A 27,489-nucleotide genomic window follows, 5' to 3' on the forward strand; every position below is an offset into this window, starting at 1 on the left:
TGCTTTTGCCTATCGATGCGTAAACATCAATGCGCAAACTGTGGGCACACAGCGATGCTGTCTCCAAGGGCGCGCCAATGTGGACGGTTATGGTCATCACTGGTAGGACAGAATTGAATATCTTTCAAATCAACCGCGTCGAAAGGACATGATCAGCGTGGGAAAGCCAAATGTCTTGGATATGCATTTTCAAACCGGATTTTGCCTTGAGCGGTTTTAAATCAGAAAAAGGATTAAACCATTTAGCATATATTGTAAAGGTAGAGTATTGAAGTATCCAGCTTCTTCTGTTCTGTGTACTATTGAACTGTCTTTAATAATAGCAATGGTCACCATGTGTTTTTACTTTGGCCTAATTGTTGATATAGACATGGTTCCAATTGAAATGGTACCTAATTCTGAGAAGCATAGAATTTTCAGAGGCAAACATTTCCGAGATTTTCTTTAATCTTCCTTTCAGTCAAAACAACGGTAACAGGTGCAAGCTGTGCCTCATTCAAGTCCATTGGGCAGTCAGGGAATAGTCAAGATCATGTCTGACAAACATAAGGTAGACAGACCACTTTAACATGCTTTATTTCAGCATCCAAAATAATTAAAAACATCTCAAATTTTTATACATATACAAAATAGGTACAGATCCTCATGTTTTAATCCCCCAACGGTGTGTCTGCTTCTCTCATAATTTGATGATATTTCATTTTTTTTCTGTGTTCAATTTTTTCCAAAACCCTTCTAAAATAACAAAACAAAAAAACTAAAACAATGGGGGGGGGTACTGCTAGAAGCAATTGGACAACAAAAGGGGGGATTTAAAAACGAAACAAACAACAACCAAAAAGTGTCAAAGATGTTAAAAACAAAAGACAACAAATCCACCTGCTCATTCTACACTAGACAGGACCGTGTGCATCCTAACTACAGTATACCTCTTGCTATGCCTCTGTTGCAGAGATCTTAGCCAACACTTGAAACCTCTTTTTACGACAGACATCAAGATAATCTGCTAGTTTAGCACCTAAGGTCCTGCAAGCAAGAATGACAACATAGTAGCACAATTCCGATCACCCTCCATTGACAGGACCTCATGAAGAATAGCACCTTTTGCAGCTGTTACTTTCAAACATACTTCTGCCGTGTAAAATCTAACCTGGGCTTCACTAACACTGGGTAACGTGGATTTCCTTTTTGAGGTAGCCATAAGATTAAAATATAAGTTGAACCCATGCCTTTAATTCTGCTTTCGTGTGACTTCAGAAGGAACAACAACTGCTTCTACAGGTGAGTACAACAACAAGACACTTCACTGTCATTTTTAAGATTTATTTGACATCACCTGAAAGTGGTACAAAGCATTTTATTTTATTTTTCATTGTCCTTCCGCAGTGGTAAAAAAAAGTCACCTGTATCTGGGATGTTTTTTCTGTCAAACTCCAGGGGGGATTTTACACTTTACAAGTATATATTATTTTCTTTTTGCCAGTAAAACCATTGAGTCTTCTAAAGTGTCCTCGGTGTTGATGGTGGTGGTAATAGTGGTCCCAAAAAAGCTTGATGACACACAACCACTGTCTTCAGAAGTGCAGTTTTTAAGCAAGTGGACCATTTGAACAGCCAAATGAAACTCTAGTTTTTTTTTTAAATGCATAGAAAAAGTTTGAGAGGGATGACTGCTAGAAAAAAAACATACACAAACAATTTCAAGTCCAGATTTCTTTTTTACAAGAAGCAGACTGGGCCAACTTCAATGCCAAATTCCTGATTGGGTGCACCAACGTCCATAGGAGCGATGTCAATAATAGGCAGACGGGATGTTTTCGTTGTCTTGTAGTCGATGACTGTCTTGCCCCATGCACCGGTGTGCGACTGTGATGAGAAAATGAGATGAAAACGGCACAATCAGAATCCATAGTTGCATTTCCTGATCAATTTAAATCATTCCCTGCCCTCCCCATTTACCCTTTCAAAAGATGGCTCCTGGAAATGCAGAGTTATGAGGAATAACATCTCAGATACTATCACAAAGCCCCTCACATTAATCCCTCATCTCTGCTTCCAACTAGTGACCCTTGTCCTATACCAACACCATAATCCCAAAAGCCCTTTACAATTTCACCTTAACAAGATTACTGATGCTCATACCCACAGTCTTACTTCAACTCCCTCTTCAAGAGGAGAGAATTCTCTCTTGAACCATTCCTGAGAGGAAGGATTCTTTCTAGAGAAGTCCCTGAGCGGACACAGGCTAAGATACTCTCTGCTGTGTGTAACAGGAGGAAGGAGGACTCACCGTGCAGCCGTCCTCGGTGACGCTGTATGTGAAGCGGCTGTTGCCCTCGGCTCTGATCTCGATCTCGTTGGAGCCCTGGAGCAGCAGGGACTTCTTGAGGTTGCCGGACTGCTGGTCCATGTAGGCGATGCTGTTCTTGCAGTGGTATGTGATGTTCTGGCTGGCCTCAGTGGCCATAAGGCGCAGGAAGGTCAGCTGGATGTTAACATCCTGAGCACTGGAACCCTCGCTGCCATACTCGAACTGTGAGGGAAAGGAGAAAGAGATAAGAGTTAGCATGGTTTGGAGTTAGCATGGTTTGGAGTTAGCATCAAGGACTCATCATCCCAGAGAATGGTGCGATTATGGCCCTCTTTTCTCAACAAGCCCAGTTTGTGGCTCCGAGGTTCTCACCTGGAAGCCATCGGTCATTGCCTCGCCGAACCAGACGTGCTTCTTCTCCTTGATGTTCTTGCTGGTGTACCAGCTCTTCTTGGGGATTTCTGCCTCGGTGGGGTAGACGCAGGTCTCGCCGGTCTCCATGTTGCAGTAAACCTTGATGGCGTCCTGGGTGCAGCCCTGGTCGGGGTCGATCCAGTACTCGCCTACAGTAGAAGAAGGGAGTGGATCGCGTCAAGAACATCCAATGTGATTGTTGTGGTTAAGAGACTACACGGACAGCAAGACTCACCAGAAACATGCTTCACCAGAAGCATGTGTCTACTGAAGACGTCTTTACACCCTATGCTAATGCTTGACAGAACCAATACAGCTCCATGCTTTCCTCAAAGCCAAGCAATTTCTTGACTAACGAGGAGCGAGCAACTGTAGTCAAGAATGGGTCTATGACTCACCGCTCTTCCAGTCGGGGTGGCACATCTTCAGGTCTCTGCAGGTGCGGGCGGGATTCTTCTTGGTGCCCTCGGGAGAGCGGATGTTCTCAATCTGCTGGCTCAGGCTCTTGAGAGTGGTGTCAACCTCCAGGTCGCGGTCGCGCATCACGTTGGCGTCGTCGGCGCGGAAGTGACGGAAGGGATCGGGGGCCTTCTCCTGAGCGGGCTGAGCAATGAAGCCCATGTCGAATCCACCGCCGGGAGGTCCGGGGGGGCCAGGGGGACCGGGAGGGCCAGGGGGTCCCTATATGTGGAGGAAGCAAAGGCCAACCAAGATAGGATGTAAAGAAGAATAAGAGGAGTACAAGGAGCAAAATATATAGATTTTTGAAGTGGTTGATGTGACTTACAGAGGGTCCCATCTCTCCAGAGCGACCACGGGGTCCGGGAGGTCCGATGGGGCCGGGCAGACCGCTCATACCATCCTTACCGGCGGCACCAGCAGATCCAGAAGGTCCCTAGTGTAGGGAGAGCCATAGCTTAATACGACAGCGTGGACTATCTAAGTCATATTGTCACCAGAGCAGTGATCCACAGTCGGAACGTTGCTGTGCTGATAGTTGTGTGACCGCTGTCGTAATGTGGGTCATACTCACTCTAGGTCCAGCGGGGCCAGAGGCTCCAGCAGGTCCTGACTCTCCAGATGGTCCCTATGGGCAGAAAGAATAGATTTAGGTGTCTGTTATATCAAACAACAATATTACAGGGAGAAGGTTGATTTCCCTCCTGCCCCCCACCCACCCACTTGCTAGGTTTTGTGATATCTTGGCTTCATGCAGAAATATCTCTTCCCCTGTGCCTTTTGTGGGCATGTCCAAATCTAGCCATTTATGGTGTACTGCAATGTGGATAAAGGGTAGCCATTTCCCTTGTTTCTGCTGGAGTCACTTGTGTGTCATTATTGTTGTCGATTTGTAATCAGCAGGGGTACTCACAGAGGGGCCAGAGGGTCCCTGCATGCCAGTGAATCCTCTATGTCCCTTCATGCCTCTCTCTCCAGCCTCGCCAGCCTCTCCCTTGTCTCCACGAGCTCCAGCGGGTCCCTGGGTGAGAAAACGACAGGTGTGTTCAGTATACCCTTTCCTCAGACTCAGAGTGGAAGAGCGGATATTGTGTTCCTCGTGATGGTTTTATGAGTCTGTGATGGAGTATACACGTACTGATGAGCCACGGGGACCAGCAGGGCCAGCAATACCAGCGGGGCCAGCAGGACCCTGAAGGAGAGAGAGAAAGAGATTATGACAACCAATTCCATTGATAATCCCAACTGGCATGTCATAAAGGCTATGTAGCTCAACTACTAGGAACCTCCAGTACATGCTGTATTCTAACAGCACCACAAACAAAGCCCTCAACCCCTTCTACAGCCTTAACTAGTTTGCAATAGGCGGCCATTTTGAGGCTACAACAGTTTAACATGCAGTAAGGTCTCTGAACATTATCGAGTCTGAATTGCTGCCCAGTTATGTATTCCTCGTCAGTCGAAGGGAGTAATGGTGGAGGATCTGGACACTTACAGACTCTCCACGGTCACCAGACTTTCCAGCAGGGCCGACGGGTCCAGGGGCACCAGGGGGTCCGGGGGCACCGGAAGCACCAGCGGCACCAGACTCACCACGCTCTCCCTATAGGCAAGACAAAGAGGAACAGAGACGGGCCAAGAGAAGATCAACCTCCTGGACATGATCCCAATACATTACAGTATGTGATGCCTATTTCAGCCATGCAAGTAGTCGTGTAATGGTGCCCAGTGTAGATTGTCTACAGTATACCAACAGGCTGGTTCCCAAAGTGAAGGGATTGACTCTGTCTTGAGGACATGTGTATGAGCAGAGCTCTCACCTTGGGTCCAGCAGCACCATCGCGACCAGCAGATCCCTCGTTACCAGGAGTTCCCTCGCGACCAGACTCACCAGGTGCTCCAGCCAGTCCAGGGGGTCCCATGGGTCCGGGGGGTCCACGCTCACCAGAGGGGCCACCAGGTCCCTGCTTGCCAGGCTCTCCCTAAAGCAGGAAACAGAGAACAGGGTTAGATCTCAACCACAACACGAGAGTAACCACGACTGAAGTAGAGCAATGGCGACTCAATTGTATGAATAAGCTACTGCAAGAGCGTTGCACTTGTCGGCTGCCATCTTGGCAGAGCTAGCAGAGGGCCTTTAGCATCATTGCGGCAGGCTTGTAGACTATCCAATCACTGCCTTATTGAAAAACTAGGGATCTCCACCATGAACTTGGTCTCCTCTGCAAAAGCCTAACGACATTTAACGTGAAGTTCTATAACTAGCTCTCTACAGCACTGACCAGTTGTCCGGCAAGGCCGGGGAAACCGCGCTCGCCTCTCTGTCCGGGCAGACCAACAATACCACGCTGTCCACCAATACCCTGAGGTCCGGGAGTTCCAGGGGGTCCCTGTAGGAGAGAAAGAGAGAATAGGTCATCGAGGCGTCCCTTTTCTAAAGCGTCAGATCTCAACTCCAGCGGCGTGTGTTACAGGTGTAGTCCAAAAGGAGTACTCGTATTGTTCTGGCTTGTCAGTGTAGGGGTCAGAGTGTTACTTTGTTAGGGTAACAGTAACCCCCCCCCAAAAAAAGGGGTACTTACATTGGGACCATCTCCACCAGGCTGTCCCTTCTCTCCCTGGGCACCAGGGGGTCCGGCAGCGCCGAGCTCACCAGGACGACCGGCGGGGCCAGTCTCACCACGGTTACCCTTCTGTCCTTCCTTTCCACCAGGGCCTGGGGGTCCGGGGGGTCCGTTGTTGCCCTGAAAGAAAGAGGAGAGGGTGGTTGAGTATGAGATGCGGCCCAAAGTTGACCGAATACACCAGTATCAATGGCTGTTATCAATGACCGTATTGTGATCAGCTACATGCTAAGCTAACGCCTAGCTAGATGCTTGTTTGGGCATCAGGCAATGCCATTGTGTCTTGGGTTGGTTGCACAATAATATGTTGTCTTGATAGTTGTGCTGTTGTATTGTGGGATTGCTGTTTTAAGCTGTCATCGAGCCGTTCGCTTGCTTAGTGTTAGCCTATGGTTGAATCTGGAACCTATGTCCACAGCCAAGGTATTGACTGGCATACTGATGGAGGATGGGCATGGTTCAGTGTGAATGGAATGGCGGTGGAGAAAGAGGTACTTACAGATGGGCCAGGAGGTCCAACTCTACCAGCAGCACCGGGGAAACCAGTGGCACCCTACAGAGAGAAAAGAGAGGCACTGGTCAACCTAGTTGTATCAGATTGGGAAGCATGATACTACTTTACAAACGCCATCTTTTACAGTCAGACAGATGAGAGGACGCTGGGAGGATAAGACACAAAGCTACTTACAGGGGGACCAGCAGCACCACGGGCGCCCTTAGCTCCGGTGTTTCCAGCGGGACCCTGTGTGGACACAGCAGTGCTTCAGTCCATAAGCAAGAGCAATACAAACACCTCTGTAATACGATGTACCACAGCGACGTACAGTCGTGCATGCACACATTTTACATATGGGTCATCCCGGGAATCGAAACCCACTAGCCTGGCATTGCAACTGCCATGCTCTACCAATTGAGCTACAGAGGACCATTTAAGATGGTCCAGGGTGGGTACCCAGTGGTCAGTCCCACGTGTTATACCTGAGGTCCAGGGGCTCCTGTAGGTCCAGCGGGTCCCTGAGCACCACCGTCACCCTTGGCACCGTTATCTCCAGCCTCTCCCTTAGCACCAGGCTGACCGTCACCACCCTGAAGGAGAAGAAGTAATTGAGTGAATGCAGAGCAGATTAGTGTGGCGGTTCATCTAGACTGGATGCTATGGTAAGAGAAGCCCGTCTCATTTAATGGCAATGAAATCAATTTAGAATCGCCATAGTGTGCAAGATGTTGCGAGTCGTCATCTTGATTGACACCCCACGTCCGTTTTAATTGGCAACTGATTTCTGTGTGAATTGAGGCCAATTTCTGTGTGAATTGAGGACAGGTAAAGAGGTGTGTGTGTGTGTGTACTTACAGGAGGCCCAGCGAATCCAGCGGGTCCAGGGGCGCCAGACTCACCGCGCTCACCCTGGGAGAGGAGAAGGTTAGGGTTAGTCAGGTCAGGGGTGTGTTAAAGGTCAGGGACAAGCATCATATGAGTGTGGGTCAGTTCTCTCTTCTATGCACCTTTCATTTCTACTTAAGTTTCATTCTTTATTGCTCGCTTTGGTGCTCGGTACGTTCCGGGCACCATTTCAGCTTTTCTTATTTGAAGCTTCAAGACTGACTCCCATAGAGAGAGGCCTGTGGCGTGGATGCATGGGGAGCTATTTTTTTTAAGGTCTTTTTGTGTCATGTCTGTGGCGAGGTGGGAACCGGGTGGGACGGAGGTACTCACAGGTGCACCACGGGCACCAGTAGGTCCACCAGGTCCAGGAGCGCCAGTCTCTCCCTTGTCACCAGGAGATCCAGCAGGGCCGTTGGGTCCAATGGGGCCAGTCATACCACGGACGCCATCCTTACCACCGGCGCCATCAGCACCCTTGACTCCTTGGTCACCCTGTCGACACAAGAGCAGCTGAATTAGTACTGTAAGCTGTGGGTTATGCAGATACAGAGACGGAGGAGAGCTTTTTCTGGACTCAGTCAAGTCCACTGTTAATGCAAGTGGGAGTTTGGATGGATCGGAGTGCCACAGAAGTATGAAGTCGAGGCCCACTGATGAACATGCATTTGGGCATGGAGGATGATAAGTGAAGGGTGGGACACCGGTACTCACTCTGTCTCCCTTCAGGCCTGGCAGACCACCAGCACCACGCTCTCCGGGCATTCCCTGCAGGCCAGGGGGTCCTTGGCCACCGGGGGCACCTGCGGCACCAGCCTCTCCCTTACCACCATCGTTACCAGCAGAGCCTGGAGAGCCACGGGCACCAGCGGGTCCAGATGGGCCAGGGGCACCACGCTCACCGGGGAAACCTCTGTCACCCTGGGGTACGGAGAGAAGAGAGGGCATCAGCTTTGGTTCTGGAGCATCACGTGTATACATGGTGAAGGATGTCATCGATGCTAATGTCTTTAGCCTGGGTCAGCTGGGTGCTAGTCTGTTGCTGCTTCAGCTGTTAGCCGTTGCCTTGCTTGGCTAAGTCGCTAGGCCACAGTGTAGCTGTAGCAGTCCATCACCCAGGAAGTGATGACATTATTATTCTGGGATACTCACTCTGGATCCTGCGGAACCAGGGGCACCACCCTCACCGGGAAGACCCTAGAGAGAGAGAGAGAGAGAGAGAGAGAAGATATTAGAGACTACGACTAGAGATTTGAGGTCTGCATTTGTGATGCTCAATGTTCAGCTGCGTCAAGTCCCAAATCTTGACAGGAAGTCAAGTGTCATGTAGTAATGAGTAGCAAGGAGAAGGCATGGGGCAGCGAGTGACTACACCAAAGGTGCTGCAGTCCTGTAGTATTCTTACCTGCTCTCCGGGCTTTCCAGTCTCACCAATAGCGCCTTGGGGTCCTGGAAGTCCCTGTTATACAAAGAGACAAGTGAGAGACAGGTGAGGCAAGGGTCAGAGGTCCTGAAGTAGGAGGAGGTCTGCGATTTGTCAGGTGCTGATCATTTCCTATAGTTCAGTGCTGTACCTGGAATCCAGGGGGGCCACCGGCTCCCTGCTCGCCTCGTTCTCCAGAAGGTCCCTGAGGAGGAGAAGGAGGAGAAGAGTCGGTTAGGAAAATCAGTGTGACCGGCATAATGGTGGGTGCTACACCTTGGTTGTGATGGGGTTACCCCCATATCATGTAAGGAAGCACAAACTGAGTGGTTTTGCAGTCTCCTAGGAGATTCCATGCTGGCTTGTATTAGTGATAGTGTTTGTTTGTGTGCAAGTGTAACACAGCGCGGGTAATGCTGAAGAATGTTGTCCTCAAAGCTTTGGGGAGAATGGGAGTGAAGCATTGTGGGATGCTGGAGAGTGGAAGTGTACTTACGGCAACACCGGGAGCACCAGGAGCACCAACATCACCATCCTTGCCGGGAGCACCAACAGCACCACCGGGTCCCATGACTCCTCTCTCACCAGGCTTGCCACCCTCACCCTACAGGGGAAGACAAATACCCATTAGCTCATTTCCCATCAGAGAGCAATTCTGTATACTGAAACCTAAGTTTTAGGCTATGGACAACTATGTCATACATTGTAGTGAAGGTTGATGAGGTGAGAACAGCTCATAGGAATGGCTGGAATGGAGTCAATGGAATGGTATCAACCACATATGTTTGATACCATTCCATTGACTCCATTCCACCGCCATTATTATAAGCCTTCCTCCCCTCAACAGCCTCCACTGTATACATTGGGTTACCTCTCAATTTCAGATCTCATTTCTCGAATTAGACCGTAAATGATTGTGCCCGAATAAGAGCAGCATGAGAGAGAAGGGTTACTCACTGCGGCTCCCTTAGGTCCGGGGAATCCCATGACTCCGGGCTGGCCTCTGGCTCCAACGGGGCCGGGAGGTCCGGGGCGACCATCTTGACCACCGGCACCCTGTCACAGGAGAGGGCAGAGAGTCAGTGACCACAGTGATAATCGGTGGAAGTAGCCATAGGTCATCAGTGTCTTTCAGTGTCGTTGAATTGGTGTCGTGAGGGTCAGGTGAATCTGTAGCTGAGGAACTTACAGAGGGGCCAGTCTTGCCATCGGGACCGGGGCTGCCAGGGCTACCAGTCATACCCTAGAGATGGGGGGGGGGGGGGGGGGGGGGGCAAAGGTGAGAGGGCAAAGGTCAGGCACATAACATAGGTAGCATACACATCTTGACATGCCATATTAACATGAATATATTGGTTTCATGTTTATAGTATCTATTAGTTGTTGAATAGTTATCCAACAATGATAAAGTATAACAAAAAGGTCCTGTGATCTGAGACCGGTCCCCTGTCTAACTCACCTTGGATCCAGGCATACCAGGCTCGCCGTTGCGGCCAGGCTCACCAGTGTTACCCTTAGCTCCAGCAACTCCGGCACCACCACGCTCACCAGGGCCACCCTATTATGGAGGGAGAGAGAGAGAGAGATGGAAAGAGAAGGGTGGAGAGAGGAGTTTGCTATACTTAGCTATTGGCCATAGCATGTAGCAACGTTTGGAGGTGAACTGTGGTATATACATTTGAACATGTGTGTATGTTCCAGGTATATGTGTGTAGTCACCTTGGGGCCAGAAGCTCCATCAGAACCAGGGAAACCACGGCTACCAGGGGCACCCTGTAGGGGGCGACAAACACCACACAGGTCAATACCACAACACTGTCTGTCACTCCGTCAGTACCACAACATTCCTGCTACCTCAGTACCATAACACAGCCATTCAGTAACATTACATTACTGCTCAGCAATCACAGCCCTCTGGTGGCCAAATTAGGTTATGAGCTAGCTATTGGTTCCAAAAAGAGATAAGCATTCATAAGTCAATGTGATTATTTATGTGATGGAATAGTGGTATAGATATCATCGTTGTTTATGCATGTGCCAATACTAGCTGTACTGTGAGGAAGTAAGCAATGTATAAAAATACCAAATGCCCAAGTTCTTGTATAGCACTCTCCTACTGACCCAGTTCCTATAGTTGATTTAAAGCATTATATTGGATGGTTCAAATCATATCATTTTGACGGGTATGAGGCAGTAACGCAATGGTTCTTTGGAATAGGAAGACAGGGGAGCAAGAGTAATGTAGATTTGGAGGACTACAACACAGTTTAGTGAGCCGGGGGGGGGGGGGCTATTCTAAAAGTAGGAGATAGGAAGACAGTGAAAAGGAGATACTGGTCAACAGATTCTAACACCGGGCTAGTTCCGTTATTATAGCATACTTTCCTCCTCTCTCTCTCCTAAAGAGAAGGGGAAGGGGGGGGGGGGGACACCTACGTGTAAAGGACAGGAGAACAGTATGATGAAGAGGGGACACTGTGTCTATCTGGGTTACTTACGCGCTCGCCGGGGGCTCCACGGGCACCAGCACCACCGGGCTCACCACGGCCTCCTCGCTTGCCTTCCTCACCAGCAGGGCCGGCGGGTCCCTGGACTCCAGCGGGGCCCTGGGTAATGGAGAAGAAACAAGATGAAGGTCAGAGAAATGGAGGGTGGCAAGGCATTGTGCTGAGATGTGGATCAGTACAGTGGTAGAGTTCAGACACATACGGACTGCTGACTGAGCATGTGCGGACAGAGTACGTGCTATGGGTGACTTGGTGGATCGTATTTGGCCAAAGAGGAAGTAAAAAGGTGTACTTACAGACTCTCCCTTAGCACCAGCCTCTCCTTTGGCTCCATTAGCACCAACCTCACCCTAGGTTGAAGAAATCAGAATCCACACTCAATGGTCTGTGCATTCTGACCAAGTTATAACATCAATATAAATTAAGATAACATATATTTATTTTACATTTTTTTGTACAATATCTAGTGATGGAAGTCAGAGAGAGCTGGACTTACAGTGTTACCCTTGGGTCCGGGAGCTCCACCAGCACCCTGGGGTCCGGGGGGTCCACGGGGTCCAGGGAAGCCAGGAGCACCAGCAATACCAGAAGAACCCTGGAGGAGGCAGCAGAGAGACAACCATTATACTTCCTGGATTCATCATCACTGAGTGACCAGTCAGTGACAACAATATTGGCAAATAGACAAACCAATGACAACTAAAATGGCTAGTTCAGTGAGGAGTGGGGGGAGGTGTATACTTACAGGGGCACCCTTGGTACCGGGGTTTCCGTCAGCACCGTTGTTTCCCTACAAGAGATACAAACCAACGGGTTAGAGAGGGAACTTCCTCACAGGGACAGCAAATGTAAATTAAAGTCTCCAACACAGTCCAGAGGTGTATTTCACTAGAGGTTTCTAGAGCTGAGACTCACAGCGGGGCCAGCAGCGCCAGCGGGTCCGGGGTTACCAGCCTCTCCACGGGATCCCTGGGGTCCCTCGCCACCACGAGCTCCCTGGGCACCAACCTCTCCCTGTTGGGGTGAAGATAGGTCAGGGCAAGAACCTGGAACTAATATTGTACTAATACTACCAAGTGCTACCCTACACAAGTACTACTCTAGTAGTACTACTGCTACCAAGTTAAGTACTACTGTACTAGTACTGTACTACCCTACTCCCTAGTACTTCCTTATGGTAGTACTGTACTATGCTGCCATTCAATTAAATGATGTCCACATCATGACCCCATATAAATCAATGTGACCTCTGACCCCACATGACCCCTGTAGGGGTCATCCTTCAGATAAGCACCAACCCAACAGCTGTTCTATAAAAGAAAGAGGATGATTCGTCACTTGGGGCCGATGTAGTTAGCCGCCTTTTTTTTGTGCTAGAATGGATGTAATGTATATTTTTATCTCATCTACCTCTCCAAATACTGCCCCCTGGGAAAGAGCTTAGAGGTGAGGGTAGAGGGTGGAGGATAGACAGTAAGAAAGTAGGAGGTATACAGGTGTGTAAACACAGATAGGTGCAAGTTGACATCTTACCTTGGCTCCAGGGCCACCGGGGAAACCAGGGGCACCAGCGGGGCCAGTGGGGCCCTAGAATACGAGAAAACAAGAGAGAGAGAGAGAGAGAGAGAGAGGAATGAGTTACAGTCTAAATGATGAATACTGCATAAGTGTGCTTGTGTACCAATATGTTTCTGTTGATGGTTGTGTACTGTTTATGTGTGAATAGATAGCTGCCGTCAGTACTTACAGGAGGACCAGCAGCACCAGCAGCACCATCGTTACCACGAGCACCCTGCAGGAGAGAAAGATACAAAGAGAGAGAGAGAGGCACAACATGGTCAGATGCAACTAGCCATCACCCCTTCAGGGTCCAATTCCAATATGGCTGACCCTTCAATGTCAGAATCCAACATGACACTGTAAAACTAAATAACTGACACACTGAGTTGTAAGAACATGTGAAATATGGCTTCCTACTGAGGCCAGTATACAAGGCTGTACAATGCTTATGTTCCACAATATAGGGCATTCAAGTAAATCAGGTTGTGAGGCCTTTTGTAGATTGAGAGTAAGAATGGTTGTTTCCAACAAATTAGCCCTGGACTGATCAGTAAACATCTGAAATATATGCAAAACGCTTGGGAAACGCGATGACCCTTGAGCTACAGGAATAGTGTCTCTCATAACTATGTTGTGATGGTGATAGTGCACCCCTTGTTTATGGTTACAGGGGGTGGTGTAAAGTACTTAAGTCAAAATACTTTAAAGTATCTTGACTTTTACTCAAGTATGACAATTGGGAACTTGTTCCACCACTGGTTCCTGGGGGTGGTTTTGGGGTTGACTTACAGCAGCTCCGTTGGGACCAGCACGGCCTCTCTCACCAGGCAGACCACGGGGTCCCTAAAAGAGAGGGACAGATATTGGCACGGTAAGTAATCATGGCTGCCATTCACATTGCTACTGTATTGCAGAATGCTAAAAATGAGTGTGATCTTCTCTCTACACTCATTTTCTTGTGTAGGACTGTTGACAAAAATGGAGGGTGGGACTCACCATGGCTCCAGCGGCTCCGTTCTCACCGGATGCACCACCCTCTCCCTGAGGAAGGACAAACGGACAGGTCAGTGAAGGGAGGTTGAGCGAGGGGAATTATGTGTGATTTCTACATTAGCAGGGGAGATGGACGAGAAGGGGCCTCACCTTGGGTCCAGCAGGGCCAGACTCTCCCTTAGCTCCGTCAAGACCGCTGAATCCCTAGAGATAGAAGTAGACAGAGACAATATTAGAGGAGAGGAAAACAGGGCAGATTGTACTGCTGCTATTTGGGAAGTATAGGCTGATGTTGACACCAGACACTGGTCCAAGATCAGTTTAGCGTGCAATCCCCTTCATGATTAAGGTTAGGCATGGAGACGTTTAGCTGATCCTGGATCTGTTCTGGAGAGCAACATCTACCAAGACAGTTTGGGGGTGCGGTGACTCACTCTGTGTCCCTTGATGCCGGGAAGGCCGGGGGTTCCGGGGAATCCACGAGCTCCCTGGAGAGAGAGAGAAAGAGGAAAAAAAGATAACGGGACATGTTATCAGTGCAGTTGATGGCTTAACATTCCTTGAAGGATATGAGATGTCTCATGGTGTCTGACTATTAGGTGCTATTGCTCTTGAGACTAACGTTCTAGAGTGAGTGTATGGATGGAGTATGGAGTGACATTAGAATGACATTGCGACTCACCTGTGGGCCGGAAGCTCCACGCTCACCGGGGCGACCAGGCTTGCCAGACTCACCCTGAATGGGAGTAGAAGGAGGGTAGGAAGGAAGGAAGGAGTGGGATGGAGAGGAGGAGACAAGGTGAGGAATAAACGATGATCCAAATCCATCCCCTTTATGAATATCTTACCCAGAAATTGTCCTGGGACATAGGTTGATTTCAATTATGGATATCTTGGTGACTTACATCATCTCCGTTCTTGCCAGGGGGACCAGCAGGACCACGGGGGCCCATGGGACCCTGTAAGAGATAAACCACTGGGTGAGAAGGCTGTGTGTGTGTGTGTGTGTGTGTGTGTGTGTGTGTGTGTGTGTGTGTGTGTGTGTGTGTGTGTGTGTGTGTGTGTGTGTGTGTGTGTGTGTGTGTGTGTGTGCTGTGTGCGAGAGAGAGAGTTACCATGATATGAGAAATATTATTACAATTTGTCAGTGATGGAAATAATCTAGGATCATCTGTCATTCATCTAGAAACTTGATTACCTAATAGGTAGTTCAATCAAAATACTATTGGAGGGTGATGATGGGGGTCTGTGTTGTGTGTGTGTGTGTGGGGGGGGGGGAGGCACATTAACATTAACACATTCCAAGCTTCAGGATAGAGCAGGACCTATGCAGCAGGTGGTTTAGTAGCCTGGAGGTTGTTTGGAAGTAGTTTTTTTAAGTGTAGTCATTGTATGTTGAGCTATTTTTCTGCTTTTTGGCATTATATTGCCCTGCAGAATATGGCGTAGAATTTAGCTCAAAGTGTGTGTTTATGAGGGATTCAGATACTGAGGTGGTGGCGTATCATTTTCTGGAATATTCCGGAACGAGATACTCACAGAAGAACCAGCCTCACCAGGCTCACCAGGGGGGCCAGTGAAACCCTGAGGTCCCTATAGGGGGAGACAAAGAGATAATGTCAGACTTTGATGTTCATTCATAGTTTTTTTAACAACGGGGAATAAGTCCTGTGGGTAAAACATTCCCACGGTCATTATAGTTATCGAAGACTGAAACGGAATGTAAAAAAAAAAAAAAGGAGAAAAAAATATCTATACAAAGAGTCAACTAAGTAAAGCCAATGACAGACTAGCAGCTTACTAAAATTAAAAATAAAATGACAAGAACTTAACAGATACTAAATAGAAATGGTCAGGAACCTATCAAATTAAACCAAGTTAACATACAGCCATATATGCTTAAAAAAAAACACACACCTACAATTAAACAACTCGAGAGCGACTTCAACTCCCATCATGCGATTCACCTAGTCATAAACGGACCTCTTTTTGACCTTTGACCCGAGGTCTCTTCCCCTACATGACAAATGTCACTTAAACAGCTAGAACACAAAGGGAAGGGATACTTACACTTGAGCCAGGAGGTCCTGGGGGACCACGGGGACCCATGGGGCCCTGTCAATCAAAAGGCAAAGAAACGATCAGTAAATTATTAACCAATCACATCAGTCTTCCCATTAGAATATATCTTTGAGAAGGAGCCAACTGACCAAAGGATCCACCAAAGGTTGGGTGGGCGAGGGTTAAAGTCCTCCCAAAGTATACATTCTAACGACCAACAGTCGCACCATGAATTGTGATATTAGAATAGTGGCATCAGTAAACTTTCAAGACATATACACAGTGGTAACAGGGGAATTGATGCTATTATTGAAGTGACAAAGTAGGAAGAGTCAAAGTTTATGCAGGTATCTCAAACATGTAATGCGTGGTGCTAGTCATTTATGGAATATGGAAGTACATGAGATGTACATAAGTACATCTTTTTTATGGGATAGTATTTGTTGTGACATATGGAGTACCACAGAGACCAATTTGCAGGACAAAAGTCTCATGGCCATAGTTTTATTTGGTAGTGTCTATACACAAGACAGATACTGCGAGTCAGTGATGCAACTAGGCCAACAGGCTCTGTGTCGTTTTATGCCCTTACCATGGGGCCGGGCATGGACATGCCACCGCCGCTCTTCTCATCAAAACCACCAGACATCTGAGGGGAGAAGTTCTATAGGGAGACACAAGGTAGAGATGTGTTACAGTCAGTCAGTATTGGGAATCATGAGAACAGTACAGTGATCTCGACATAGAGTATATGGATGGGCCTAACCTGGCAAGAGAATGCAAGGCACTAGGCCTGTCCATATCAATGACAGATCTGTTCATATCCATGACATATCTACAGGGTGACTACCTCTCTGGCGTTTCCTAGCTGTGTTAAGTGTTACCTCCCTGTCCACTCCTGGCTGGGCGCTGTCCACCTGCCCTGGTGCTGAAATACAAACTGCACTGCGCTCTAACCAGGATAGCTTAGCACCACACCTCCCGTGCTCTTGCCTCTACTCTTTTGGGAGGTTTATCATTATGATTTGGAGATTTCCATTCTGAATGGAATAGCACAATAGTTCCTGTTGTATTCACTGAGGCAAACACTGTATTTGGAGCCTGTCCAGACTACATGGAGATCAGTGAGGTTAAGATATGTGACATAATAAGAGGGTGTTGGTGTGTTCTCCACCCAGCTGTCAGACTTAGCCACTTTCTCCACTTTCTTTAAATCTAAGTTACTAACCCCTAACAGAAGCTGCCCCTAATCTCTGATCTAGGATCCGTTTCCTCTGTACAACGCATAACCGTTTAACCATTTGACCTGGGTCAAAGCTGACTCTGGGTCAGTGCTAAGTAGGCTAAACGTCCGTCTTGGCCTGAGATACTTACTCCGCCAAGACCAGGGGGTCCAGGGGGGCCTGGGGGTCCAGGAAGGCCGGGCTGGCCGGGAATACCATCGTTGCCGGGGAAACCAGCAGGTCCCTGCAGTAGAGACAAGAGAGAGAAGCTGGTTAGTGATGAACTATAGCAGTAGTCAGTGAACATAGAAAAGGGCTTCATTGTTATCTATGGGGGATAAGGCATCAATGAAGAGTGACAAGGGAAAAGCTAACATAGGGCCTAGGGTTTGGGGTGAACTCGAGGCATATAAGCCCTTAGTATAATACAAGCAAATTGATGGGTCATGTCTGTAATACCTTCAGATCACTTGGACATTAGTCGAATTATCTACCTGTCCTTCCATACATCAATCTATCTCTTTGTTCATCCAACCGTATAATTATCTACCAGTCTGTTTGTCAGTCCATCCATCCGTCCAATGGATCGGAGATGAAATGACACGCATGGTCTCAGTTACAAGACAATCCCAAGTACCTTAAGTCATGAAGATTGGAACACCACACTGTACCCACTTCAAGTACTTGGTTAGGGCCCAACCAGTCACTGTCCCAGATATTGTGAGCACCACATTATTCTTCAAATTCATTTGAAATGGAGTAGAACTATTCAAGATAAGAAATTGTATTTCTAGTTCAACGAATGCACAATATACCTGCATATGCTGGTGGCCCAATACAAATCCACACATATCTCAAAATACTAGTCACCAAATGGGTATCTAGACAGGTTGGGCTTGGATGAAAGTAAAACATCTATACCCATTGGGAAAAACATGAATTGAGATTTAAAGAAGGAAGATGGTGGCCGACTATTTAGCCATTTAGCTCCACTGGTAAACTCCAAAGACTCTGGATGTACAGGTGTATCCATTGCCTTCGATTATAATCTAACCCCATGTCAGACATTACCAACATTAAAAAAACGGAATCTACTAATAGCTAATATCTTACGGGCCAAAACTCTGCTATGAGTACTAACGAGCTAGTACAACAGTCATTATGAGTGATGTGTGCAAGATGCTAGGCCTGTCCTTTAAAACTGAGACAAGAGGCACGCAAGTCCAAAAAGACACCAGAAACATAAGAGCCAAATCCTAACCTTGGGATATAGGTGCAAACCTTTAACCTCCACACACCTCTATCAATGGAGGATTAGTGAAAGGGCTGTGACGTTAAATGTTTTGCACGCATCTCATGTTTGTCAGGTTTTGGCCCGACAGGAAGTGAATACAAAAGCATGCTAGGAATAAGGAAGTGAAACGTACTGGCTCTCCCTTGGCTCCACGATCACCCTGGGGTCCCTATTTGACGGGGAAACAGCAGCATTAGGTCGTGGTTGCACTTGAAGATGTGGTTCTTATTGTGCCATGGCCTTACTAGTTTTGCAGTGCAAGATAAAATAGTTTTGTTGCAATGATGTATTTATAATGAATCAACAATTTAAAAAAAATATGTACAAGTACGCTTTAAACGTTGACAATAATAGCAAATCTAATTATAATAGCCTTATCTAATAGTTAATAACAATAAGGATCATAATTTCATATTTACCTCAACCTTTGGCTCCTGGAAGCCTATGGTAGCAACAGAAAAACAACAATTAGATTAAAATGTGAAATATCTGAAATAGTCTGAACAGGAAAACAAATAAAATATGTGTAGGGTGCATTTAAATTGTACATAAGGCCAATGTTATTAGATTTAGAACTAATAGGGGACGACAATGTCTGAACTAGGCCTAGTGAAAATGTACACAAAGCCCCAATTTGAGACTGGGTCAAAGTTGAAAGGAAGGCCAAAGGTAGTTAGGAGGTGGCAGTGGCACCAGACTGGACATGCACATTATATGTGCCTGAAGCACTGAATAGTATCCCATCCCATTTCGGAGGAAATGGGGGAAAAAATGACTGGTGTGATTGGAATAAAGGTAAATCCAAGTTTATTCCTCATTGGCCATCCATAAAATGCTGTCGAACCCCTTAAAAGTACAAGCCGAACAGTCCCTCTGAGGCCTCGAAAAACGTGTCAAAACTGATTCTGAGAGTGCCTGCGCCTGTAAGGTAAACTTCGTGAACGTTGCGTCGGGAGGAAATCGGCGTACCGTCGTCGGGGCAGATGGGGCAGCATTCGTCGTGGGGGATCACTGGATTGGGGCAGTCGGATGTGTCCTCGCAGATAACTTCGTCGCACATGACGGTGCCGCTATCGCACACGCAGATCTGGCATGGCTCGGGTTTCCAGACATCTCTGTCGTTGTAGAATTGACCGTCCAACGTACAGCTGCCGGCAGTGCCTGAGAAAGATGCAGAGATGAAATAGTTTAGAACGCTTGCCTTTAATGTCGACCTAGAAGGCACGGATGCCCATGTGATGACACCTTGACCAGGTGATGCATACGAAAATGTGATGCATACTCACCAAGTCGCTCTGGATAAGAGTGTCTGCTCAATCAGCGTTTCCTAACTCCAGTCCTTGATTACCCCCACAGTACGCCTTTTCGTTGTAGCCCCAGACGAGCTCATCTGATTCAACTTGTCAACTAACATTAATCAAGTTCATTCATGTGAGTTAGTCAGCGGAAACAACAAAAATGTGTGCTGTCGGGGGTACTCATGGACTGGAGTTAAGAAAAGCTGCGCTAAATGACACGTATTTGTAATGCCTTGATTGGAATGAACAACAGGCCAGAAGGCCTGGGAAAAGATTAAAGTGAAGTCTATTTCCTACATTTATGTTGACAAATATTTTTGAAATGTAAAATAGGGGTGGGTATAATTTGTGGTACGTTCCAACAGGAATATGTTACAAAAACAAGGTTGCCAACAAACAACGTTTTCACTCAGTATGTTTATTCCGAAAAATGTATGTCCTCACTCTGGTAGCCTATGGACAAACATTAAGAAATAAGCTACGTGGTGAGTTGATGCCTATTCGGCAGCTAGTTAGCTAAGTGAATTGATCATGCTACTTTGTATGCGTTGTCTTTTGGCATCCTGTTTTTGGAACAGATTCCTGTTTTAACTTTCGACAAATTATACCCACCCGCAAAATAGTAAGCCCTGAGGGGTAACTACAAAGTAGGATCAATTAGTTACCCGGATAACTTGCCTAAAAATGCTGAAATAACCTATTGATTTTCTGCATCATTAAGAAAATTAATAACTATTTGTTTATTTTATTAAAGTTAGATGGCTAACTAATTGATCCGGCTTTGTAGTATAATCATCAGACTTGAACTAGGCCTAAATAGCCAATATTATATTGGTGGCGAATTTGTGGTCTTCGTTTAGCCGTTGCCCCGACTACCGACTACAATGTTGGTCCACAGGAGTTGCTACAATTTGACTGTAGAGGGCGAAACAGTCAGTGGAAAAGGTCCACGTTGTCAATGCTGTCCTCCAAACGCTGCTGAAATAACTGAAAACTATCGGTTTGGCAACCACCAGCGTTTATACCTCAGTGGAAAGTTTCCGAAGTCTGAATGTGTTTTCAATTATTTAAAAAAATGAAAGGGAATGGTAGGGGGCGCATCGAAAACATTGAAATGTTGGTGGAGTTGCATTTCAGAACCACGTGGTGGCGCTACAGGGCCGTAGAGCGAATTTGCACATCTGTACGCCCCAGATGCAACTAGAAACCCTATACTCAAGTGTAGGGTGACACCATACAGCCAATAACTTAAAACGAATTGTATGTAGTTTGTCTATAGGTAATGCATTTAGGTTCTTATACTTTATCTCTATTTTGAATACACTTTTTGTAAGTAGCTACCTATGCCAAATAACTGAGCTTGAAACTATTCAAAGGAAGTTGCGCACGATGATGCTTTGTCCTCTCCTTCAACGTGTAGGTCACTGTATTCTTTCCACAAAAGTAAAAATATAGTCTACCTGTGATGAATGACTGTATACTAGGATATATTCCATTTAGAAAAACTCGAGGCTCAAGATTGCCATCGTTCAGGATTGACCCTGTTCCTTTTCTACATGGCTGACATTTAGCCTCAGGCTATGAATTATTCCTCCATAACCAACGGAATAACTTTATCCTTTACTTCCAGACTGTTGAGCCATACAGGCCCATTCAATTCCACTCTATCCAATGGGCACAGAGTTGGCATGCCATGTAGCCTTCCCCTCTATCCCTTACATGCGTTCAAATATTTCCAGCTGTTAAAATGTACCTCCAGGGCATCAAATAACGAGTGGAAGAGAAAGCCTTGGAACCTGTACCAACTCGTTCCAAAGGCACGCGCAATCAAGCGTGAGAAGGCCCACAAGCAATGATGCGCATACACTCTGCTCAAGCTGCAAGAGGTAGGCTATCCTTATGAATCCCACTCACAAAAAAAAGAACAGTTAACCAGTCAATAAACATTTACCACAGATAAAAAATAGAAATGTATCCTAATTTGCACATGAATCGGAATGGCTCAGTCATCACCAAACCTTTTTCCTATTAAAACCACCTTTCTCCTTCAACCCAGTCTTTCCATATCAACTTCGTTAAGACAATAGATACAAGAGGCAAGGATAGACTCAAAATTGACACTTACGATCGTCCTCGCCTTGTCCTCTTGCCAAAAGCACTGTTGCGCTGAGCAACAGCGCTAACCGAATATCCACAAAGCTGAACATGTCTAAATATTAGACATGTAGACTCTTTGAGGCGAGGGGGGAAGTTATTTTTTCCGTTAGACTCCAATCATACAAGTAGGGTCCAGTCCTCTGTATTTCCAATCCAGACCCCGCAGAAAACTCCCTACTGCCTATAGAAACTTTTTGCCCTGCCTTTTATATTCCAAACTTTTGGGGAGGTGCCGGCCACACCAGCATGCTCATGTTCATTAAAAAAAAGTCCCTCCTTCCATCAGTGGAAAGGGGGTGTCGTAGACACATTTTTCACCTTAAAGTCTCAGGAAACTTGATATTTTTTAGAAAAGGTGGAGGTTTTGTAAAAAACCATCCCTTATCCCGGCTTAGACAGACGACAGCCCATGACATCCAATAGTATATTGGCGAGGAGGGCCCGGATAGCTAGCTCACTGTCGGTAGATTCTTCAGGGTTGGAATTAAATAGAAACGAGCTGTGCACAGGAAAGGGACTTAAATTACGTTCCTTACCCCACTTGTGTGTTTCCAGGCAGATGTTATTTTGTTGTCAATATTGAATGCTTTGCAGTTGTAGCACAGTCTTACTTTTACGCGTTAATGGTGCCACATCAACGTGGACACTACATTGGGCACGCACTGTTCCCTCGGGAGCTGTGGTTTCGTTGCCATTTTATTATTCTGTGGGGATGGATTGGCTGTTGCTTGGCAGGCCTGTACAGCTGTGTCTCGGCCTAGGATATTTCTGATCGAAATGTAGCCATCGGAAACGTTTGCCTACATTTTTTGTTTAAGGTGAAATTGCTCATCGATTGCATCCAGATGTGAGAGACTATCGAATGTATTCCTAAGACTATTTTAGTTTTTGTAGTAAATGTGGTTTGAAGTTCTATGACCGATCATAATGGGAGAGGTGTGCAGGCTTTCGATAACTTATTGCATGTAGCCAATCGTATCGCTAAGGACCTTGATTTGATGAAAGGATGGCTGCTAGGCCTTACTGAGCTACAGTTTTAGGGGAAGAGTGTGTACAGTGTCGCTATTTGGCACATTGGAAACTCACAGTTTAGGCAATAGTATTATTTTGGCTGGAATTGTACGTTTTTGTTTCACATTTGTTCATAGTATAGTTCATGCGATCTGGGATCGGCTTCGGAAGGTATACGTGGAATGAGAGATCGGAAAATTGAATGCCTGTGGATTGCCAGCGCATCTTTCATTTTGGCATCAATCCCACTACAGGTCGACTGAGGAGAATACCGTCAATTAACTCCTGGTTATAGCCTGTTTGAAGAATATATACATGATTCTAACTGGATGGAAACCGTCAATTCTTCTACTTCTACTGGTCATGTGCATGCTGCAGAACGTCTGTGCACAGACATAAACACGCAAAAAAAAGTTATGACTGAAACAGATGTGAAAACTCCCCTGCAATTCCACAACGGAAGAATTCGTTTCCAAACGAAAAATAATGTAATTATTTAGGACGTTTGTCTCAAGTTTGTTGTTAGTCCTGCTATAAAGAGTCAAAAAGCTCCCTAACTCCCCAGATGAAGGTGTCATACAACATCCATGCACATATAGCAAATAAATACAATGAGATATTAGTGAATAATGTGTAATTGTAGGTCGCCAGATGCACTGCTCCGTAACGCCCATAAAGTAATTATTACGCACAGAAAGACAGACACCTCTCCATAGACGCGCCTGCATCTTCCTTAAGAAAAAAAAACATTTTTTTGGCATCAGTGCAGTCTTTTCTCTGCACTGCACACGTTGCAGCTTTGAGCAGAACTACTCAATCCCATCCCTGCTCTTTCCCTTCACTTCTGAACCTCTGTCACATCACATGCCTTCACATTATCCAAGAAATGCGTCTGTCTTTTTTTTTTTACGAGGATGACGATGGAATGCTTTCTCTGAGATAGAAAGCGCCACCTCATCATTTTGAGTTCTGAATCAGGTGTATGTGGGACTAAATTACAAGTGCATTGTGCCCTTATTGAAAACAGAATGGGCATGATTGGCTTCTCATAATGATGGAAATTCTGTAAGAAAGGGGAGCTAGCTTTGCGTGAATGAACCCTCCATTTGGATATGTGGCATTTAGGATGGACTGCTGTACAGTCCAATGACAGTCTACAGGGCCAATGGCGAGCCATCCCGGCAATTGTGGGAATGAGATGGCCGTTACGACCAAATTATCCGTCCTAAAGATAATTTCACTCAGACCAACCGCATGTTTGATAGGCTATATGTCTACAATGATCAATGAAATTCTTTGTAGTTTTGTGATTATTTTTTTACGTGCGTAAAATACCCTACATTGTGTAAATGTAAGCCTTCTTGCTTTATTTTTGATGATGCAATGTAAGCGTCACTTGTCGATCAGCACATTGAAATAGAAACGTAATTTGATGGAAGACCGAATATTTATGTTGAATGGTAAACAACAAAGACTGAACTGCAACTATACATTGGTTACTGAAAAATAAGAATTTGTTCTTAACGGACTTGCCTAGTTAAATAATGGTAAAATAAATACAAATTAAAAAAATTAAGTATAGTGCACCTTTTCCTTGATTGGCTTGTACAGTGGGGCAAAAAAGTATTTAGTCAGCCACCAATTGTGCAAGTTCTCCCACTTAAAAAGATGAGAGAGGCCTGTAATTTTCATCATAGCTACACTTCAACTATGGCAGACAAAACGAGAAAAAAAAATCCAGAAAATCACATTGTATGATTTTTAATGAATTTATTTGCAAATGATGGTCGAAAATAAGCATTGCTGAAACTTGCAGTGCAGTATGAATGTCAAGTGAAACCGCAAAAGCCACAATGTTGTCTGCTCTCACTCCCTGGAATTACTGGAACTCTTCACGCCCTGTAAAATTGTGGTTATGGCGAGCGGATGGCCACCAATGTCTCCAGAGGGAAATGCATACCCAAAATATTGGGCGGAGTTGTGACAGGGCTACTATTGAGAAGCAAAAGCGTCAAACATCTCAAGTTAAAAAGTCAAACTACAAGCCTGTAATTCAAGACCCTTTCCTTGGTTTAGCTCTCTGTATGTCAAATCAAATTGTATTTGTCACATGCGCCGAATACAACAGGTCAGCGATCTTACTGTGAAATGCTTAGAGTTATAAGTCCTTAACCATCAATGCAGTTCAAGAAATATAAATAAAAAGTAACACAATAAAATAACAATAAAGAGGCTATAATACAGGGAGTTACCGAGTCAATGTGCGAGGTAATTTGTACATTTAGGTAGGGGTAAAGTGACTATGCATGGAAAATAAACAGCTAGTAGCAGCAGTGCAAAAACAAATGTCAATGTAAATAGTCCTGTTGGCCATTTCAGTAATTGTTCAGCAGTCTTATGGCTTGAGGGTAGAAGCTGTTAAAGAGCCTTTTGGTCCTAGACTTGGCGCTCCGGTATGGCCTGCCGTGCAGCAGCAGACAACAGTCTATGACTTGGGTGACTGGAGTCTTTGGTTATGTGGAAACCTAGGAACTTAACTTTCGACCCGCTCCACTACATCTTCATCAAATGTTAATGGGGGCCTGTTTGGCCCGCCTTTTCCTGTTGTCCACATTCAGCTCCTTTGTCTTGCTCACATTAAGGGAGACGTTGTTGTCCTGGCACCACAATGCTAGTTCTCTGACCACCTCCCTGTAGGCTGTCTCATCGTTGTCAGTGATCAGGCCTACCGCTGTTGTGTCATCAGTAAACTTAATGATGGCGTTGGAGTCGTGTTTGGCCATGCAGTTGTGGGTGAACCAGGAGTACAGGAGGGGACTGAGCACGCACCCCTGGGGAGCTCCAGTGTTGAGGATCAGCATGGCAGATGTGTTGTTGCCTACCCTTACCAACTGGGGGTGGCCTGTCTGGAAGTCCAGGATCCAGTTGCAGATGGAGGTGTTTAGTTCCAGGGTCCTTAGCTTAGTGATTAGCTTTGTGGGCACTTTGGTATTGAACACTGAGCTGTTGTCCATGAACAGCATTCTCACATAGGTGTTCCTTTTGTCCATGTGGGAAAGGGCAGTGAATTACAGACTCGGTCAGGGAGAGGTTGAAAATGTCAGCGAAGACACTTGCCAGTTGGTGCATGCTTTGAGTACACGTCCAAGTAATCCGTCTGGACCACGGCTTTGTGAATGTTGACCTGTTTGAAGGTCTTGCTCAGATCGGGTTACAGAGAGCGTGATCACACCGACGTCCGGAACAGCTGGTGCTCTCATGCATGCTTTAGTGTTGCTTGCCTTCGAAGCGAGCATAAAAGGCATTTAGCTCGTCTGGTAGGCTGGCGTCACTGGGCAGCTTGCAGCTGGGTTTCCCTTCGTAGTCCATAATAGTTTGCAAGCCCTGCCACATCAGAGCCAGTGTAGTATGATTCAATCTTAGTCCTGTATTGAAGCTTTGCCTGTTTCATGGTTTGTCTGAGGGTGTAGCAGGATTTCTTAAGAGTCCGGATTAGTGTCCCGCTCCTTCAATGCATTTAGCTCGGTGCGGATGTTGCCTGTAATCCATGGCTTCTGGTTCGGATATGCACGTACGGTCACTGTGGGGACGACGTCGATAGACACTTATTGATGAAGCCGGTGACCGAGGTGGTATACTTCTCAGTTGCATTGGATGAATCCCGGAACATATTCCAGTTTGTGCTAGCTAAACAGTCCTGTAGCGTAGCATCCGCGTCATCTGTCCGTTTCCGTATTGAGCGAGTCATTGGTACTTCCTGCTCAAATTTTTAGTTTCTAAGCAGGAATCAGGAAGATATAATTATGGTCAGATTTGCCAAATGAAGAGTGAGGGAGAGCTTTGTACGCGTCTCTGTGTGTGGAGTAAAGCTGGTGTAGAGTTTATTTTTTAAATTATTTGTTTTCTCCTCTGGTTGCACATGTGACATGCTGGTAGAAGAGATTTAAATTTGCCTGCATTAAAGTCCCCAGCCACTAGGAGTGCCGCTTCTGGATGAGCATTTTCTTGTACAGCTCGTTGAGTGCGGTCTTAGTGCCAGCATCGGTTTGTGGTGGTAAATAGACGGCTACGAATAATATAGATGAGATCTCTCTTGGTAGATAGTGTGGTCTACAGCTTATCACGAGGTACTCTACCTCAGGCGATGAATACCTCGAGACTACTTTAATGTTAGACATCGCGCACCAGCTGTTATTGACAAATAGACACACACCCCCGCTCCTCGTCTTACCAGATGTAGCTGCTTTGTCCTGCCGATGCACTGAAAACCCAGCCACCTCTATATTATCCGTGTAGTCGTTCAGCCATGACTCGGTGAAACATAAGATATTACCGTTTATATGTCCCGTTGGTAGGATAGTCTTAATCGTAGATCATCTAGTTTATTTTCCAGTGATTGCACCTTGGCCAATAGTACTGATGGTAGTTGAATTTTGTCCTCACTTGCCTACGAATTCTCACAAGGCATCCCGACTTCCACGGCCCTTTTTCTTAGTATTTTCTTCACGCGAATGACGGGATTTGGGCCTGGTCTCGAGAAAGCAGTATATCCTTCGCGTCAGACTCCTTAAATATCAAGTCTTCGTCCAGTTCGAGGTGAGTAATCGCTGTTCTGATGTCCAGAAGCTCTTTTTGGTCACAAAATAAGTTACAAACAATGCAAAAAACACATAAAATAGCACAGTTGGTTAGGAGCCTGCAGCCCTCCGCTCTGGCAGCATTAGCATTATGATGTGGGTAGAGGGAGAGAGAGAAAAGCTGGTCCAGAAAATG

General features: G+C 46.2%; 1 protein-coding gene and 1 long non-coding RNA gene across 2 annotated transcripts in view; one reads left to right on the forward strand and one right to left on the reverse strand.

Annotated features, from left to right (window-relative positions):
- LOC149978890 (uncharacterized) overlaps window positions 1-27,489 on the forward strand; it is a 699,006-nt gene that overhangs the window by 523,089 nt on the left and 148,428 nt on the right. The window lies entirely within an intron of this gene.
- Window positions 561-21,761, reverse strand: col1a1a (collagen, type I, alpha 1a). The gene is made up of 47 exons (XM_036940805.2): window positions 21,674-21,761; window positions 19,220-19,411; window positions 18,670-18,692; window positions 18,384-18,419; window positions 17,108-17,200; window positions 16,326-16,397; window positions 15,743-15,787; window positions 15,212-15,265; window positions 14,578-14,631; window positions 14,355-14,408; window positions 14,107-14,160; window positions 13,823-13,876; window positions 13,676-13,720; window positions 13,469-13,522; window positions 12,867-12,911; window positions 12,653-12,706; window positions 12,035-12,133; window positions 11,865-11,909; window positions 11,616-11,714; window positions 11,416-11,469; window positions 11,111-11,218; window positions 10,332-10,385; window positions 10,072-10,170; window positions 9,802-9,855; window positions 9,570-9,668; window positions 9,109-9,216; window positions 8,764-8,817; window positions 8,595-8,648; window positions 8,342-8,386; window positions 7,904-8,110; window positions 7,523-7,684; window positions 7,160-7,213; window positions 6,787-6,894; window positions 6,497-6,550; window positions 6,308-6,361; window positions 5,767-5,928; window positions 5,467-5,574; window positions 5,005-5,166; window positions 4,680-4,787; window positions 4,323-4,376; window positions 4,098-4,205; window positions 3,759-3,812; window positions 3,513-3,620; window positions 3,124-3,406; window positions 2,684-2,874; window positions 2,291-2,533; window positions 561-1,866 (listed from the first exon to the last, which is right to left on the reverse strand). Exons 1-47 carry the CDS (start codon window positions 21,753-21,755, stop codon window positions 1,720-1,722), a joined length of 4,350 nt encoding a protein of 1,449 aa, XP_036796700.1. The 5' UTR covers window positions 21,756-21,761; the 3' UTR covers window positions 561-1,719.

This window comes from Oncorhynchus mykiss, chromosome 13 (assembly GCF_057628025.1).
Source record: "Oncorhynchus mykiss isolate SJ-2025 chromosome 13, ASM5762802v1, whole genome shotgun sequence".
NCBI classification, from domain to species: domain Eukaryota; kingdom Metazoa; phylum Chordata; class Actinopteri; order Salmoniformes; family Salmonidae; genus Oncorhynchus; species Oncorhynchus mykiss.

Coding starts and splice junctions, on each gene's coding strand:
- col1a1a (XM_036940805.2), bottom strand. CDS start 21,755: ATGTTCAGCTTTGTGGATATTCGGTTAGCGCTGTTGCTCAGCGCAACA. Junction 8,649..8,763: donor GTGGCCCCCCTGGATTCCAG/GTACAGCACTGA, acceptor TTTGTATAACAG/GGACTTCCAGGACCCCAAGG. Junction 2,534..2,683: donor CAATGACCGATGGCTTCCAG/GTGAGAACCTCG, acceptor TTTCCCTCACAG/TTCGAGTATGGCAGCGAGGG.